This window comes from Astatotilapia calliptera, chromosome 19 (genome assembly GCF_900246225.1).
Source record: "Astatotilapia calliptera chromosome 19, fAstCal1.2, whole genome shotgun sequence".
In the NCBI taxonomy this organism is placed as follows: Eukaryota; Metazoa; Chordata; class Actinopteri; order Cichliformes; family Cichlidae; genus Astatotilapia; species Astatotilapia calliptera.
In genome coordinates this window covers 1,127,138-1,145,715 of record NC_039320.1, presented here as the reverse complement: position 1 = coordinate 1,145,715, position 18,578 = coordinate 1,127,138, and the positions used below count along the sequence as shown (strand labels likewise).

Genomic DNA, 18,578 nt, shown 5'->3' with positions numbered 1-18,578 from the left:
TGGTATACTGCTGTTCTTATTTCTTTTTAGCTTTGTCACCTTTTCCTCAAGATTAGCCACCAATGTTAACACAAAGGCTTACTGACTAGCTTGGTTGACCCATCTCATGGGACAATTTGGTACTAATAATATTATTATGGTATTATAATCTCATTTGATAAAATCCTAAACATTTACATAAATTAATTGTTAACACGAGGTAATGGTGGCCGTTTCTTAAAATTCTGTTCATAATAATATAAAACTGAATGAATTAGCTTTGAACACAAGAATTCCAGTTTCCAATGGGTACCTTTAACTTACTCTGTGCTCTTTTGCATGCCAGTGAAATTGATTTTACACCTCATGTTACATATTATTAATGTGGCATAAGAGAGAGAGAGAGTCAGGTGGATCAGTGGAGAGAGCAAGAGAGAGAACGGGAAAGGTAGAGCGACATAGTGTCAGCAGAGGGAGTGGAAGAGAGAGAGAAAGTCGCCATTACTGCCTGGCTGTGCTGCTGAGAGGGGAGGGAGCATACAGAGCCAGGTTTCGGCTTTCAACGCATACCACACTAACAGCACCAAAATACACTAAAATACGGGCTAACCGGGCTTGTAGGACTACAGTGGACTACACCTTCAACTAAAACTGACTTCGGATTTTGGGGAAGTCGCCAGTGACCACGGATTGTGGATTGTGAAAAGAGTTTTGATTGCCTTTTAATGTGGGAATGCTTTCTCCTCTTCTCCGTGGTATGTGGATCTGGGAGCGACCATGTTATTAGGTGGGTAGGGGAATGTATTTGGACTGGGATTGGTACTTCATTAGCTAAACTAGCACTCCTTTTTTGTGGGTGAAGGGTGCCCGCACCACTGCGCCATCCCGAGTCAAAAGAACCTGGGATGGGGACGTGAGACGGGCTTGTTAAATCAGCCAAGGTTGTAATTTCAATAAGTCTTCCCAATGTGAGGCTGTTGCTAACATTAGCCACTAGCTAACTCATCCTCCTGGCATGCTAGGCTAACAGTGTTCGGCTAATGCTAGCTTGTAGGATTGGGAAAGGTGGGTTTTTCCTCTCCTGGAGCAGTATCAGGGCCAAGGCAGGCCGAGCCGGGTATCGCCTTTTCTCTCTAGGGTAGATACATAACCGCCCTATCAGTTCCCGGGGCTCCCAGCATTAGCCTCGAAGGATTGACGCATTAACTTAATATAAAGGTCTGCTGGTTTTAATTCCAGCATAACTAATTCACGTTAACTCCTCTAACTCACTCTCACTCCTCTTTTCTAGACTACTTTGATGTTTTATGTGATACCCACCCGTTTTCAGTTGGCTTTATAACACTGTTACACATATGTTAAAGCAGAAAATTTGAAGTAATCACGGAGTAGGGAAAAAATCGCAGCTGTCGTCTGAGTTTATAGCCTTCACGCCCGCCTCGCATTAATAGGTCGTTTAATTGTTTTTGAGTGCTTTTGGAAGTTGCTGGATTTTCTGCGTTAATGTCCTGCTAACATTAGCTCGAGGGGACGGAGGGCTGAGTGGAGGGTCACATCCAGGAGTGCCGCTGGGCAGATTATTGAATTTTCCCGACATTAACGAGGGTGTGTTTACACATACACACCCTTAACGTCTCAGCGGTGCTGAAGAGTTGTAACCACATATGTCATTAGGTGCTTTTTAACGCCTTTCCCCCCTTCGGTGCCTCACAATACGCAGGCAGGTCAGTGGGTTTGTCCTGCTGCAGCAGCTCTGCATGCCATTTGCATCGACTCAGGCTGCTGCTTCTCCCTTTGCCCCTTTCCCAAACTCTCATTAAAGGGGCAGTCCGGCTTTTATCCAAGACCCCATCATAATGCTTCCTCCCTTTTTTGCAGACCTCGCTGCAAAAAAAAAACTGCCCTAATGCTGAGTTACAGAGATTTTTCTTTATTTTTAAAAGCATCAGTTATTAGTGGGACCCATTTGTGTTGATAATGGCAATTAGGTTCTTTGTTGTTTCCACTTAGAATGTGCTACTGTGTCTTTTCAGTGTCCATAAAACCATAAGGGTTCACTAAATGATGTGATGGGGCTCTTATGTCCATCACTGTCGTCTGTGTCAGTGTGTTTCAGGTTTTTCTCTTCAGCTTTTTCTCTTAGATGGCCTTTTTGGAGAAAAGCTAACGATCCGGTTATTAACAGTGGTCTGAAAAGTCAAATAAATCCTAGTCTTTCCTTAGAAGATATCAAAATAATATATGTATTGTGTCATAGTGTGAAACCTGTAGGGATTTGGTAGAAAGAATGGTAAAGTGGAGTTCCCGTCTTTATCATTTTAACATTTCCTTTTCTGTTAGAATTGATATTCATGGATAGGCTAGTCTGGAAGGGTTTGCAGTTTTGTCTGCATTGCTCCCAGGAAAAAATGGATATTGGCATTATGCTAATATACTGGCAAATATTCATAGCTAGCATTGGCTTCTACAGACTGCATAAAGGCACTAGCACTGACAAGCCCTGCGAGTGATGAGGGGGGGGGGGTGATTGTGTCATTTGGCCTATAAACTGTTGTTCTTACATCATTCATACCCCCAGGGAGGGGGAAGTCAGATGAGTGACGCCCAGGTTCAGGTCTGTACCTGACTTTGGAGGAGGGTGACACAGTTTTTAAAGAATGAGCGTCTTACAAGGAAGGCACTTTACGGGAAACACCACTGCATACTCTGACACTTGGAGTCAAATTTTTAGATTTTGATCAGTGTCACAGTGACGAGTTTCCTTTTGATACTGATTATTTCTGGATGTGGTAGATCTTTTGTAGCATTCTGTGGTGGACGTTATGCGCCTAATAAATTGGTGCTTTATATCAACTGTAGTTCTTCTGATGATGGCAGATGATGAATGGTTTTAAAAAGTTGAAATTCAGAAATTCTGGGAGTTAGGCTGTAGCAGTAAACTAGTCCTTAGTGTGGAGGACAAGATTCAATACTTGGGGGAGTCAGTTCCTCCTCTAACAGGGAGCTCACGCTACCTTTTAGGAAGTGGTTTCTGTTTTGCTTCTGAGTTCTGATTCTTCACTTCTTGTGGGAGGAGAGCTGTCTGTACCCAGGTCAGAAGAAACTAGTTGTGCCTCATTTTAAATGATTGGCACACCCTTCTCTGGTATAGCACCACAGACTTAGGATGGAATAATAATACTAAATAAATAAAGCAATAAAAAGTTTAATTCTACTGACAAATTCCAGCCAGTGTAGCTTTAAAAGGTTTATCATCATTGGCAGTGTGTTCTGCTGTGTTTCAGGGCTTAACAGCATTTAGTCATCTCTAAAACCAGCTTGCCAAGTGATACCTTAATCCACCCCCTGCAGCCTCACAGTGAATGGACTAATCATGATGCACACGGCTACTTTTAGCTATTAGTGCAGCATAAATGCAGTTTAGGCTCTAGTGTTGGCTGTTTGCAATAATAAAACCATCACCCGCCCCTTCTGGTTGTCTTCAGTGTGAAGCTAATTGCCCATTACTGCCACTGTTTCTCATGTGTGGCACTTATTCATTCATATTGACCTTGTGGATTGACAACTTTGATATCATCTGAAATTAATGCAAAGCAGATGCTGGAATTTGGGTGACAGATCTCAAACACTGAGGTGCCAGGAATGTAGCATTGCAGTGATTAATTTTCAAATCCACACGAGTAGATTTTGCAGTTTGTAACTGATTGTTTAAGTTAGTAACCAGGTGAAGATTCCATATGTATTCCTGGGTGGAGTGTCATCAGTCAGTAGATGGCCTTAGTTTGATGTTTATTGTCATTTCTATATTTAGGCTTGTTTTGGCTGCTGGGGAGACAAACTGGATATAGCCTATGATCAGTCAGTTAATGTGGGACTAAAAGCAGGATCAGCAATAAGTCAGTTAGAAAGACAGGAAAAAAATACATAGAATAATTATAATTTCTGCCTTCAAAATATCTATAAGCTCGTATTTGACTGTAGTAGCAGTCAGATAGAAGTATATACTTCTATCTGACTGCTACTACAGTCAGGTGTGGCACAGTAGCATGTTGTAGCATATAGTACATAGGTTTGTAAACCTGACAGACTATCTGGGTGGTTTTGAGATATAAAGACCATGCAGTTTAAAGCACATTTTCTATCATTAAGCCAGTTTCTTCCAGTTTATGCTTAAGTTTGGTTTGTAAGTTAGGTTTGGCTTGTAGTCTATCCAAAAAGGATTCTTGGAAGGTGAGCCTTTTAAAATCTTTTTTGTCATTTGACATGAGCCAGTTTACAGCCATGTCCCCTCCTTTTTTTAATGTCTTTGTTTCTGCTGAGCCCTGTGTACACTCCCATCCCACAGGTGACATCATCACCTTGGTCTCTGTGAAGAGTCAGGGGAAACCTCGTCATTTTATGTCAGCAAACCAGATTTCTGCTCTGGTGCAGTTTCTCAGGCTCAGCATGCCGTCGTTCTGCATGTAGAAATTCCAGCACACGCAGGCAGATTCACTGACTGATTGCAACTGTTCTGTAAAAACAACAGTGACTCTAATTGTCTCTGCAGCTATCACTTATCAGCCTCGAGTAAGGTCATGGAAGGTTTCAGCTGTATTTGACCGTGTTAATTTAGATAATATTTACAGAAAGATTGCCCGGTCAATCACATGTAGGCATTTTCTGTTTATTCAATCAGGAATTGCTGATTATCCTGATTGTCGACAGTGAAATGTTTAGTTTCACTTGCTTGTTAATGCTGCTAGTCAAATAGTCAACAGTTATAATCAGGATTAATAGTCAGAACCGGAATATCAGGCAAAATCTATTGTGACAACAGCAAGCAAAGTAATCAGGATTATACATTTACTCTTAATTATGCAAGGCTGGTTTGTGCTGGTAATGGTAACAAATCTGAGAACTGATTTATTTTCTGTTTCTTTCTCAGAGTAAAGTAAATCATTTCTAGGTCAGTGGCTATCAAAGGGCTGGAGTTGCATGCCATTTTTATTCTGCCTCGGCACAAATTGGTTGAAAGCACTTATTTTTCTCAGCAACGGGAAGAGTGACATTGCTGAGCCCTCCGTGACTGTACTACTCTCCCTCTCTTATATAAATGTTGCTGTCACACTTTGGTTGTTGTCTTCCTAGAATGCCATTTTGATATTGCAGTTTTGATAACAAAGTTTTCCCTTTTTCACTTTCAAAATTGTTGTAGGCCTTTGCATCACATTTTTACATTATAAACCTATTGCAGTAGGGTTTTTAAACCAGTGTAGTTTATTATTTACACATAAAAGGGCTGACTAAAACCTCCTCAAACCCACGAGTGAGCTTTTTTTCCCTATTCAAATATGATAAAGTGTATTTTACCTCATTTTTTGTTAACACAATCTAATTTTAGATGAACATGTATGATTTTCTTTTATTGCTTCACAATTTACATGTCCATGTGTGTTCCAGAGCATGATGTAGACAAATAGAAGCTGATTATATTTTTTATAGTAAGTACAACAGAAGGCTGAAAATGTGGATTTGTTTGATTTGCTTGTATCTTCTCCTAATTTTGAATTCCATATCTTGCAGGCAGGTGATAAAAGGAGCCGTGGGCTGCTCTATCCCAGCTTGAATAAGATCCAGGATAGAAACCGAGATATATACGGAGAAGAGCATTCACTGGAACCAGGGAAAATGAAAATGAATGCATCTCTGTATCACTGACAAGCAGACCTGGGATGATATCATGACCTTTTCTTCCTGAGAGTAACTAGTTTAGCAATGAGTGGGGGGATATAATGGCCAAGAACAAGGATGCACGCCCCCCAACATTCGCCGTCAGCGTGGTTGGCCTCTCGGGGACGGAGAAAGAGAAGGGAAATTGTGGCGTGGGGAAGTCCTGCCTATGCAACCGATATGTGCGTCCAGATGCAGACAACTACTACTCGGAGCACACCTCGGTGCTCAGCACGATAGACTTTGGTGGTCGTGTAGTTAACAACGACCACTTCTTGTACTGGGGAGAGGTGTCGCATCGAGGGGATGAGGGATTGGACTATAAAATCCAAATCATTGAACAAACGGAGTTCATCGATGACCAGACGTTTCTTCCGCATCGGAGTACGAACTTGCAGCCATACACAAAGCGGGCAGCAGCAACCAAGCTCCAGTCAGCAGAGAAGCTTATGTACATCTGCACAGACCAGCTGGGCTTGGAGCAGGACTTTGATCAGAAGCAAATGCCTGATGGGAAGCTAAACATCGATGCCTTTTTGTTGTGCATTGATGTTAGTAAGGGTTGCAACAGGAAGTTTGATGACCAAATGAAATTTGTCAATAGCCTTTACTCTCAAATTGTCAAGTCAAAGAAGCCTATTGTTGTTGCTGCCACGAAATGTGATGAGTGTGTAGACCAGTACCTGAGGGACCTGCAGGGCTTTGTTGCCAGTAAGAAGAACCTGATGCTAATTGAAACGTCAGCACGCTCCAATGTCAACACAGAGCTTTGCTTCAACGCCCTAATCCAGCAGCTGGATAAAACAAGAGGGAAGCCAAAAACTGTGCCATACCTGGAGGCCTATAAAATCCAACGTCAGCTTGTTGCCTCAGCAACAGATAGATTTGAGAAATTGATGGTACACTCAGTTAGAGATTATCACATCACTTGGAAAACTGTGATGAATAATCTAAAGGGGCAGTCTGACTATTATGAGTTCATTACCTTGGAGGGCACCAAGAAGGCCCGCAACATGTTCACAAAGCACATTGCACAACTGAAACAGGAGCACATTAAGAGGAGAAGGGAGGAGTATCTGACGACGCTACCGAAAACCCTTAACAACATCCTCAATAACCTGGACGAGATTGAACACCTTTCATGGCCCGAGGCACAGAGTGTGATCCGGAACAGGTCTGATTTCCAGTACTGGTTTGTGATACTGGAAAATACACCGTGGGACGAGACGGACCATATTGATAACAGTGACCGTAGGATACCCTTTGACCTTCTTGATACACCGGACGGTGAGAGAATTTACCATAATCACGTCCAGCATCTTCTGTCTGAGAAGAGGAGGGGGGAAATGAAAGAGAGGTTCAAGAAGACATTGGAGAGGGTTCATTTTATCACTCCAGGGCAGCCTTGGGAGGAAGTCATGTGCTTTGTCATGGAGGATGAGGCCTACAAGTACATCACGGAATCAGATAGGAGGGATGTTTACTGTAGGCACCAGCAGGAAATAGTTGAAAGGGCTAAAGAGGATTTTCAGGAAATGCTTTTCGAGCACGCCGAGTTATTCTATGACTTGGACCTGAATGCAACCCCCAGCTGTGACAAGATGAGTGAAATTCACAGTGTGCTGAATGAGGAGCCCAGATACAGAGCACTGCAGAAACTTGCCCCAGATAGAGAGTCGCTCCTCCTCAAACACATTGGGTTTGTTTATCATCCCACTAAGGAGACATGCCTGAGCGGGCAGAACTGTGTGGATCTGAAAGTGGAGCAAGTTTTAGCAAACAGGCTGGTACAGCTCGACCACGGACGCTCTAATCTTTACTATAACAGTGCCAACATCGATAAAATAAACCTCTGCCTCCTGGGAAAGGAGGGTCTCTCACAGGACCTAGCCAATGAGATCCGAGCTCAGTCTACAGACGATGAGTACACTCTAGATGGTAAAATCTATGAACTGGAGCTTCTTCCTGTGGACGTCAACTCCACTTTGCTCTTCAGCCACACATGGGTCACCACTTTTAAGCCACACGGCTGCTTTTGTGTGTTCAACTCAATAGAGTCGCTTAACTCTATTGGCGATTGCATAGGCAGGATAAGGGCGGAGATAGCACAGAGTCGGCGAGATAGATTTGCTCAGCCGCTCCCTTTTATTCTCATCCTGGCAAATCAGAGAGACAGTGTTTGTAAAAACATACCCATCTTGAGGCACCAGGGTCAGCAGCTGGCAAACAAATTGCAGTGCACCTTTGTCGACATCCCCTCCGGAGCCTTTCCTCGCAAATTCACTGAGTTCCAAATTAAGCAGGGTCTCAGAGCAGTGCTGGAGGGGCTAAAGCATAGCTTTGAGGTCTTGGCCCCACTGCCATGTATCAAAGACATGTCAGAGATGGACCTTAGAATAGTCATGTGCGCCATGTGCTGGGATCCCTTCAGCGTTGACCTCATCCTCTCGCCGTTTCTAGACTCGCATTGCTGTAGCGCTGGACAGCCTGGTCAGAGCAACACACTGATACTGGATAAGATCATAGGGGACAGCAGGAGGAGGATCCAGGTCACCGTCCTCTCCTACCACTCTGCCATTGGTGTTCGTAAAGATGAACTAGTGCATGGCTACATTTTGGTCTACTCTGCCAAACGCAAAGCTTCCATGGCGACCCTGCGAGCCTTCCTGGCAGAAGTCCAGGATGTAATCCCCGTGCAGATGGTGGCAATCACAGACAGCCAGGCGGATTTCTTTGAGAATGATGCCATCAAGGAGTTGATGACCGAGGGGGAGCACATTGCCACAGAGATTGCTGCCAAGTTTACGGCCCTCTACTCGCTGTCCCAGTATCATCGACAGACTGAGGTTTTCACCCCTTTTTTCAATGAAGTGCTAGAGAAGAAGCCTAACATTGAGAGCTGCTTCCTGTTTGACAGCTCGTCACGTGAGTGCACCACAGGAGCCAGTGAGGATGTCTTTCCCACCTCTCCCCATAGCCACTCCCCAGCTTACAACACTTACTACCCAGAGTCCGACGATGACAATGAGGCCCCTCCACCTTATAGTCCAATAGGCGATGATGTTCAGCTTCTCCCCACACCCAGTGAGCGGGCTAAATACAGGATCGACCTCGAGGGCAATGAGTACCCAGTCCATAGCACACCTGTGGGAGACCATGAACGCAACCACAAAGTGCCTCCACCCGTCCGGCCCAAACCAGTGCTCCCCAGGCCTAATGTTAAAAAGCTGGACCCCAACCTGCTCAAAACCATTGAAGCTGGTATGCGAAGTAATCGAAGAATGCCACGTGCCCCAGTGATGCACACTGAAGATGTGGAGCCATCAGACAACTATGCAGACCCTGTGGACACCCTGCTTAGACCCAGGGGCTTCCACAATGATGACATATATGCTGTGCCTGAAGATGCACACAACCGCCTGATCAAAATAAAGAACTCTTTTGGTGGGTTACACATTCTCCACGGAGGAGGAGAGGAAGAGAATGGGTTTGATCGGAAATCCCAGGCTGCAAGGCGGCCATCAAAATATAAAGATCGCTCAAAAATCCTTTTCAGCAAGACGAAAGCCTACCAAAGACGATTCCACTCGGACAGTGATGGAGAGGAGACTGGCCCGGCCACTCAGAAAAAGAAAAACAGAAGAGCCCATCGGGGCAGCGAGGAGGACCCGCTGCTCTCTCCTGTCGACCCTTGGAAGGGTGGGATTGATAATCCTGCAATCACCTCCGACCCAGAGCAGGAGGACAAGAAGCTGAAAAAGAAGAAGACGCCCAAGACGCCAAAAGAATCCAAGAAGGTGAGACTTGTCTGTTATGATAGATTGACTTTTGAAGAATCACATTTATTTTGTTTCCTTTTTTTTTGGAAATAAGATGCTTTGAAAATGCTTTACAGAACAGGGAGGTCAAACAAAAGATTTTTTTTCTGTCTGAGAATGAGTGAAATAGCATTTTATTGCACTGAAAATGGGAGAGAGCGAGAGACTGATAGAGTGCATGGGTAAATGAGCACAGAAAAGACTGCATATAGTAAGGGGTGAGCAGATGTGTGTGGGTGTGAGCGAATTTTGTTGGCCTGAGACTCATCTGGAGAACAAACTAATTTGATAATTTATTGATTGGCCCCATTGCTAAAGTAGTTTATGAGCCTCCACACCTTGCAGGCCCTAGACAAGCAATAAAGGTGCTTGATAAAAGACACACTGTTAAAGACAGTTGGTGTCTGTATAATTTCAGAGCAAAGACTGTGTCTTTGACAGCTCTTTAAAGGCTTGCCTGAAACTTCTGACGACATCCAGACATGGTGTGTTCCCTAGAACCAAGAAGAAAATGCTTTGTGCACATTATTACTGTTAGAGCAACATTTTATTGTGGTGAAAAGCTGAAAATTTTAAAATCACGCATGCACAAATCAAACAGTCGTGTTTAAAATGAAGTTAAAAGCATGCATTAGTATGCAATGCATGCTCACGCCCACACATGAACAGACTTCAGTATATAAATTCCTAGTTAATTACTTACAGGTATAGCTCTATTTGTGATATATTACAGGCGGGAAATGGAGGTACTGTTAATGTCATTTTGTGTTCCAAAGTAAATTTTAGGTGATCAGAGTGGATAAATATTCTGCAGACATGTTTGAGAACTGTTAAAACAAACATTGTCATTTAAAAAAATTCTTAAGCAGGGACATCTGCTTTTGATTGAAGAGGTTTGTAGTCTTGAAAAGAAGGCAACTCAGGGCTCTAGACTAACTTTTTGCCATGGTTGCACTGGTGCGCCTAAAAATAAAATTTAGGCGCACCAGCACAAAATTTAGGCGTACAAGCACAAAAGTTAGGCGTACCCAAATTTTTTAACTGCATTACTTAACAGCGCAGTTTTACATGTTCACGTTTTTTTGATTTGTAAATGATTAACTAACAACCTTTCAAAATGATTAACTTGACACCCCCTTTGCTGCCCAAATTAACAGCAGCTCCATCAGCCCCCATAGCAATGATTTTATCCAACCAGTTACTGCACTGGTCCCCAAGAGCAGCAAATGCTTTCTTTGAGGCAGCATAAATTCCTAAACAAATAAAAAAAAATACCATTTACTTATCAGATCAAGAGTTTACAATGCAGTCTTTTTCAGTTTGAGTTTCTATATTCATGTATTATTGCTATGTTTAATTTTTAATGATAAGAATATGCTAGATATGGTTAATTCAGTAACACGACGTAATATTATTAATCATATAATAATAATGGATACTTTATTGATCCCCATGGGGAAATTACTTGTTTTTCTCTGCATTTGACCCATTCACTCAGTGAAGCAGTGGGCAGCCCACTAAGCAGGAGCCCGGGGAGCAGTGTGTAGGGACGGTACCTTGCTCAGGGGTACCTCAGGGTAGCCGTTAAGTGGATTCGAACCGCCGACCTTCCGATCATGGGGCGACCACTTTACCTACTGAGCTATCCCTGCCCCAGGGATATACATAGGCTACGTGACATGACATGGCTTACCTTGGGCATGGGCATGCTGGACCTCAATGTGTCCAATCAGTATATTCGCTGGTCTTCCTTTTTGCAAGATACGAGCGTACACAATGACACATTCTTTTGTGGCGATGTCTGTGTCTCCATCGATCAGGAAGGCCATGTATGTACTGTTCGCAATTTCCACTGAGGTCTTTTTTTTTCAGTGTGTCAGCGATTACGCCTATAAACTGGGCGCACGCAACATCATTGCTGTATGTGGGGTTTATGTCCAAGCCATTTTTCTTGTGAAGAGTTATTTCTGACTTGAACTTAGTAAACGGAACTTCTTCTTTTGCAATATTGTAGGCGATGTTAAACTTAATGATCATCTCGGCCTCCTCCGATGACCTGTTTACTCCTGCCTGCCGCTGAAAGGCAGTGGGGAGCGGGGACATTTTGGCAGAGCATTTATCGCGGCATATAATGTGTCTTCTCGATGCTGTATGCTTTTTCAGCGTTTCAATTCGAAACGTATTAGCAACAGTGACAAATGCTGTGTTGCCGGCCATGGTCTTTCCACACTCGCGACAATAAATGCAGTGCATCATATTGTCAGCTTGGCTGTATCTTAGCCAGGGAAACTGGTCAAGCCACTCGATTCAAAATTTATACATTTTCTCACTTTTACTTTCAGTGGACTCCGGCTGGGAGTCGATCGTATGTGGCTCATTTTCTGATGCCGTCTCCGGACCAGTGTTTGACAAAAACGGAGAGCGCTGGCTCAGAATTTTGGACTGATCAGGCCTTAACTTAACGAAAAAGTTATCAATTGTTCTTTTCATATTTTCTCAATACCAAATTCATACACTTCTGACCTGGGCTACTCACCCTTCTCTATCTGCCCGCACTTTCAAACGTAAACACAAGTAGGTCTGCAGGAATATCTGGACCACGGCCAATCACAGAGGTCCCCGCCTCTGAGTATCTCTGATTGGTTTAGAACACGACATGGGCATAATGTGTGTCTGTTGTTGAACACACGGAGACTTTCAGGGTTGCTGAAACTTTTTTCCCGAGAAAATACTTGGTTACACCGGTGCGACCAAGTATTTTTTTTACTTGGTCGCACCGGTGCAACCAAGTATTTTTTATTAGTCGCACCATGGAGAAATTTGGTCGCATTTGCGACCAAATTGGTCGCACTCTAGAGCCCTGCAACTGGACTTGTTTAGGGTCTTTTTGGAAGATGTTTCGCCTCTCTTCCCAAGGGACTTCTACATTTTTAGAACATCTAATGGAGATGTTCCAGTAAACCCCTAGTGGGGGCTGTCCTCCTCAAGTTAAACAGCATAGTGTATGTGGTGCGGTGCAGTGAGGAGTGCTCAGACAACTACATATGAGAGACCAAACAGCCACTCCACAAACGCATAGCACATCATAGGAGAGCCACCTCAACAGAACAGCTGTACATGTCTGCTTAAAGGAGAAAGAACACACCTTTGTGTTCACTTTTTGAATAGAGAAAACAGATGGTTTGAAAGAGGGGCAAAGGTGGAAATCTACACCTACCTTTAGCGACCATCACTGAACAGAGGTGGTGGCTTGCGACAGTAGCTATCAATCATCTACAGTGCAGTCCTGTGATGCCTTCCCCTGTGTTGCAACCCCCATTCACACCTTGCCTCAGGTGACCTCAGTGACTCACTTGATGGTGAGGTAGGGCAATGTCTCACAGTTGTTTCACCTGTTGGCTGATAACTTGAATGACCCACACTTTTTTTTATTACACCTTGGAAACAAAAACGTCTTGAAACATCTTCAAAAAAAACCTAAAGAAGTTGAGGGTTTTTTTTTTTCAAGCTCTCAAGACTATTTGCACAGACAAAACACACAAAAATGCTTCAGAGCAAGTCAGCAACCATGGAAGCACAGATCAGATAATAAAGTGCAAATCAGTAGAGGAAGAGCCACCGGCGCTACATGGGCATCATAAAAGGGAATTGTTGGAATATTCAAACCATCTTAAATAATCAGAGAGGAGAGCGAAAGCCAGACCAGGAAGTACAAAACGGAAGGTGTTTAGTCACCATTCTGGCCAATTAGAGTGAATCTCGAACTGCTGTAGGCATGACAACACTTTGAAGAGCAGAAGAGTGTGGGAAATCAAAGCTAACGTTGCACCTTGTTACACATCCCAGCTTCAGTCTGAATGACTTGTTTTGTCTCTTGTTTTTATCTTTGGTGTTCCTTGTCTTCTTCTACATGCTGTCTCCCACTCGAATGCCCTTCATCCCACTAATTTTCTTTCTGATCTATTCCCCGATTACCCTCCTCCTCCTCCACCTTTTCTCCTGTGATAATGTTCTGCCTCCTCTTCACCCTCTCTCCTCCTCCATCTTTGTTGTCCCTGGTGTCTATTTCTCAATTGCCCCTTCATTCCTTTACTGTTTTTTTATGTCATTTTCCCGGTTTTGTTCCTACTGTTTTTCCATTTTATTTTTCCACCCCTTGTCTTCAATCTCTTTTTTAAACCTTTTGTTCACTTCTCCATGTTTTCATTTTCCTCTCTGCTTCCTCTTTTCTTCTATTGAATTCCTCCTCTTTTCTCAACTTGCTCTTATTTATTATCCTCTCTTCTCCCCCATCATTCCTTCCTCACCCACTACTATTTTTTCTATTTATTTATTTTATTTTGCATTCAATTATCTTCATACACCCTGTGATCTTTGCCATCTCATCTCTGTTTTTCATTCTTTTATTTGCTATCTTAGCCGAAATCCTCCAAGCCCCCCAAACCGCTGTACCCACCCACTCGAAGAACCTGGGAGAGCAACTACTTTGGCGTTCCCTTGCAGAACCTAGTAACCCCGGATCGCCCCATCCCACTTTTCATCGAGAAATGTGTCGACTACATAGAGCGCACAGGTGAGTCATGCGTTTTCTCTATTTTTTCTTTCCCTTAATTCCTATAATTCCCTCTGTTCTTTCATTTTCTACCTCTTTTATGTCATTTTGCAATGATATTTTCTTTTTTATTTTATTTTTTGGGTTGTTTTAGAACTCTTGCAAGGCGTGTATGTGTTTTTCAGGCACTGATTTCAAATGAGTAATTGAGCAGGATGAAGCATGGAGAGAATGGGGGAGGTGCAGTGATATATGGTGGGAGGTCAGCCAGCCTGCCAGTCAATACAAGTTAACTTAAATTGAATATGCTTTATTGGCGTGGCATTTGATTTCTTGCCAAAGCGCTGCTGGAATGATTACAAATAAGATGGTGAAAGATTACCGAGATCAAAAAACTGATTAAGGAATGGCAGTGGAGAAATGTACACCAGTACGTGCAATCCATTAATTAGCCTTGCTTAAGAAAGGAGAAAAGAAAATGAGATGTTACCGGTAAGAACATGCACGGATAATTGCAGATGTGAAAAATGTTTGATTGCACAGTGACTGGTAGAGTGTGTTTGGGTTATTCAATTTTGTTGTGTCTCAAATAATTGGTGTAACAAAAACAAGGTTAAGTATTTGCCGTTGCTGTAATGTGAAGATGTGCTGCTTTTCATTATATTTACATATCTTTGTTGAGATTAAGTTCGTTGATTAATAGGGAAATGGTTATACTCGTTCATCACTACTTAAAATGGTCATTAGGTTCAACGATAAATAGAAATACTGACTCACTGCAGTCAGTCAGCCTCATGGTCAAAGGTTCATTTTGTTCATTTTGAATCATTGGAAAATAACTTTTACAAGCCAACTGCTCTCAAAAGCCCCCTTAAAACCTGTCAACTACCCAATCCCAAAAGTCTGTGGTTACATCTGAATCAGCAGCTGCTAGTGACCGATGGGCTGATCGATGCAAATATCAATAGTATCGATACCGAGGCTGATATTTGATTGAATCAGTACCAGCAGAATAAAATCTATACTTTGTTTTAGGGCTGGGCCATATCATACTGTTCATAGGTAAAACGTGCATGCGCAGTGCTTTTGTTTTCATACGCAGTAGGGCTGCCACGATTAGTCGACTAGTCACGATTACGTCGCCTATCAAAATCGTCGTCGACTGATTAAATAGTCGACGCGTCATTTGAAGCTTTTAAGATCCCAAAAGACGCAGGAATAAGTAGTAGGATTTAAGAGTGTAATAACGGACTGAAACAGAAGATGGCAGCACTGCATGTACAAGGATGCTAGCTGCCGTTAAACCCCGAAGAAGAAGAAGCTGTGACCCTATGTGACCCATATCCGATCATGGTATGACAGTGTGAACGGCACAAATCCGATATTTTCAAATCTGATCTGGGTCACTTTCGTATGTGGTACTGAATCCGATACATATCCGATGTTTTTGAAAGCGACTGCTGTTTGAATGGTCATGTCGCATTAAATCTGTCTTTTACGTCACTGACACGAGACAGACGCCAATTATAATGTTATTTACATTATTATGTAAATAACAAAATAACTTAAAGCAAAAATTGGGAAACGTAAAATCCGAAGTCTTTATATTAAGGGCCATCAGTCAAACAATATTGTTTGCTCTGGGTCTAACAAGAGCGCGTTGTGTGTGACGTCTTCTTTTGCGCTTTGAGCGTTCACACTAGAGCGCGTTTGCTGTCACATTTTGTTTGTAGTGTGAACAAGCAGACAAAAAAAATCGGATTTGATTAAAAAAAAATCGGAATTGAGCATCAAGACCTGCAGTGTGAACGTTGCCTTAGATAACTTAAAAATGTTATTGTTTGGCTTTTTTCAGTATTTTATTTGTTCCTGAGTAAATCGGTTTGGCTGAGGTTAAAGTTATAGTTTTTACACAGCTGAATAAACGTCAAGCAGACAACTGATTATCAGAAGTGTGAGATGCTCGAGAATATACTCCGGTGTCCTGTTATATTTTAGATAGCAAGGAGCAGACGGCTGAGTTTATTAAACTCCAATGAATAATCTGCAAATTTCATTAAACTTCAATAAACTGTTATCTTGTCTTTATTTTTAGTTAGCACATACCTTAAACACTTAAAGCTGTAAGCTAATGATAGTTATATAAGAGCAGATGCATGCTGGCGCAATAAGCTGTAGTTTTACGTCTAATAGATGCATGATCTGATTAGTCGACTAATCGCAAAAATAATCGGTGACTAGTCGACTATCAAAATAATCGTTTGTGGCAGCCCTAATACGCACATGGTGGAAAAAGCATGGCGGCGATGGAGAATGAGAAGGGCGAAAGCAGATCATTGAATGAAACAGATGAACCAGAATTGGTTTGTAAAAATGCTGCAACTTCAGTGGTGTGGAACTGGTTTAGCTTTCGTCCGTCAGATACACAACAAACCACTATTTTTGGTAGAGCATGTTAGCGGGCTGTCATTATTACCGTGTTGTTTGGAAAACACGGCACACTTAAAATCAATCCTTTGATTTTTCTGAAAATCGACAGTGCCCCTTATAATCCCGTGTGCCTTATGTATGAATTCTGGTTGTGTTTATTGACCTCGAAACGATTTTATGTACACGGCGCTTGAAAATCTGTCAAATGTTTTAGTACGACTTTGCTAAGCTACGAAGCCGCACCGCTTGATGGCTTGTCGGAGCATTACGGCTATCGTAGGCAGGAGCCTCGCGGAGTGCTATGTACTATGCTTCAACATAATATTACCGTATTGTGTGTGTATAACCTCTTTTTAAGTTTTGTGGCTATTATACATGGTTATGCTGAGGATATGTCAGCTAGTTTCCACTGGAAATGCCTTTTGGTTCAACTGTCAGCAAGGAATTTGCATTTGCACTGTTAAATTTTTATATAACTTAATGGATATAAAAAAACAGCTGCTTGTTTAAGTGAAAATACATCGTTTTTTTTCTTTTTGCACTAATAAAGTTGTGGAGTTGTAAAGTATTTTGTCTAGTGTCAATTATATCGTCAGTTATATCGTTATCGCAAATTTTCAAATGTATATCGTGATAAATATTTTTGGTCATATCGCCCTGCTCTAGTCTGTACCATGTATACACCATGCATCTACTTGGTATTGGTTCGATAATAATATTTGAAGTATCGCGCAGCACTAGCAGCCACTCTTGTAGGAATCAGCGTGTCTAAATGAAAGTGTAAGATAAGAAAGGCGACCTGTCTGGACATGTGTAGGTTCAGCTGGTGACACGAGCCCCAGTGCATGCTGTGTATGCGCCTGGCGTCCTTCCCAGCTGTCGTGAAGAAAGCCTCTCCCATAGTTTGGGGAGATTCCTCTGTGAAGTCATGGACACATATTTATACAGTCCTTTAAACTCTGACCATTTTAAAGGTTTGTGTGCGCTGATTGATTACAGCCTGGTTGTCCATATTTAGCCTCACAAGGAGTAAGATTTTTCCTGTGCTTTTAAAGCCCCCTTGCAGTTAGCCCAAGTGTGAGTCTTTTCCTTCTGACCACTGAAATGAATATTTCAAACAAGTTTCATATTTTATAGGTTTGTTGCATTATGTATTTACACATGGGCTAGTACTTTTCCGTGTTTAGTGCTTTGAATGAACTCTAAGAAGTGAAAGAGTCTCTTGCTGAATGACCTCAAAAAAACTTTCCCCCAAGTCTCTAAATTACTGGGACGTCTTCCCCAGAAATGTTTTATCCTGTTTGTTAACCTCAAGCATCCAAGGTCAGTTCTGTTTTCAAACTTTGAAGTGTCTTTATCACTGTGTCAATGTTGAAACGCTCTAGATTTTGACATTAAAGCGGCTTCAGTACATTAAACTGAGAGCACCTTCTTCTGCATTTTTCTCCATCTACAGTCATATGTGTAGCTAATCTATAGTATGTACATTAAAAGGAGGTATTTCCCCGTGTTCCTAACAGTAATCATTGCGTGTGAAAAAGCCGTTGGTCCTACTTTGGAGGTAGTGTTTTTATCTGAGCTCTTTTAGGTTCTGCGGCTGTTAATTCCTGTCCTGAAAAATCCCTTCCGAATATGTTTTGATATTCAGCTGGATCTACATGAGCCTGCTGGTGGATGCCAACCAAATGCAGGATTAATCCCAGGGCTGCTTGTGTGTGCGTGTGAGTGTGTGTGCGTGCAGACTCCTGCCAGCTGACAGTGGTGTGTTGGAGATTTCATGGCCAGTGCTGTGAAGCCCTCTAAGTCCAGACGGTCTGTTGGTGGATTTAACAGCTTTTCCCATCCCTCCTTTTTCTGGACTATCGTTTCTTAACACATACAGCCAGAACATCTTTGTGCCTTTCTTCCTTTCTTTCTTTCTTTCTTTCTTTCTTTCTTTAAAGCCTCCTGCTGTATAAGATGTTTGGTATCTAGACAGTTTAAGAACAATTTTGCAATTCGATGTTAGAGAGGAGTTTAGGGATTTAGTATGTAGCCTGTTTGCCTCATTAGATGCCTTGAGGTTAAAACATACTGTATGACTGTTT

General features: G+C 42.4%; 1 protein-coding gene across 1 annotated transcript in view; it reads left to right on the top strand.

Annotated features, from left to right (window-relative positions):
* The first annotated feature begins 450 nt into the window (after positions 1-450).
* arhgap5 (Rho GTPase activating protein 5) overlaps positions 451-18,578 on the top strand; it is a 51,508-nt gene continuing 33,380 nt past the window's right edge. Inside the window, exons 1-3 of the mRNA XM_026151197.1 lie at positions 451-766; positions 5,545-9,488; positions 13,929-14,082. Of these exons, the coding sequence (XP_026006982.1) occupies positions 5,754-9,488; positions 13,929-14,082 (3,889 nt within the window). The 5' untranslated portion in view covers positions 451-766; positions 5,545-5,753. The remainder of the gene's footprint in view (positions 767-5,544; positions 9,489-13,928; positions 14,083-18,578) is intronic.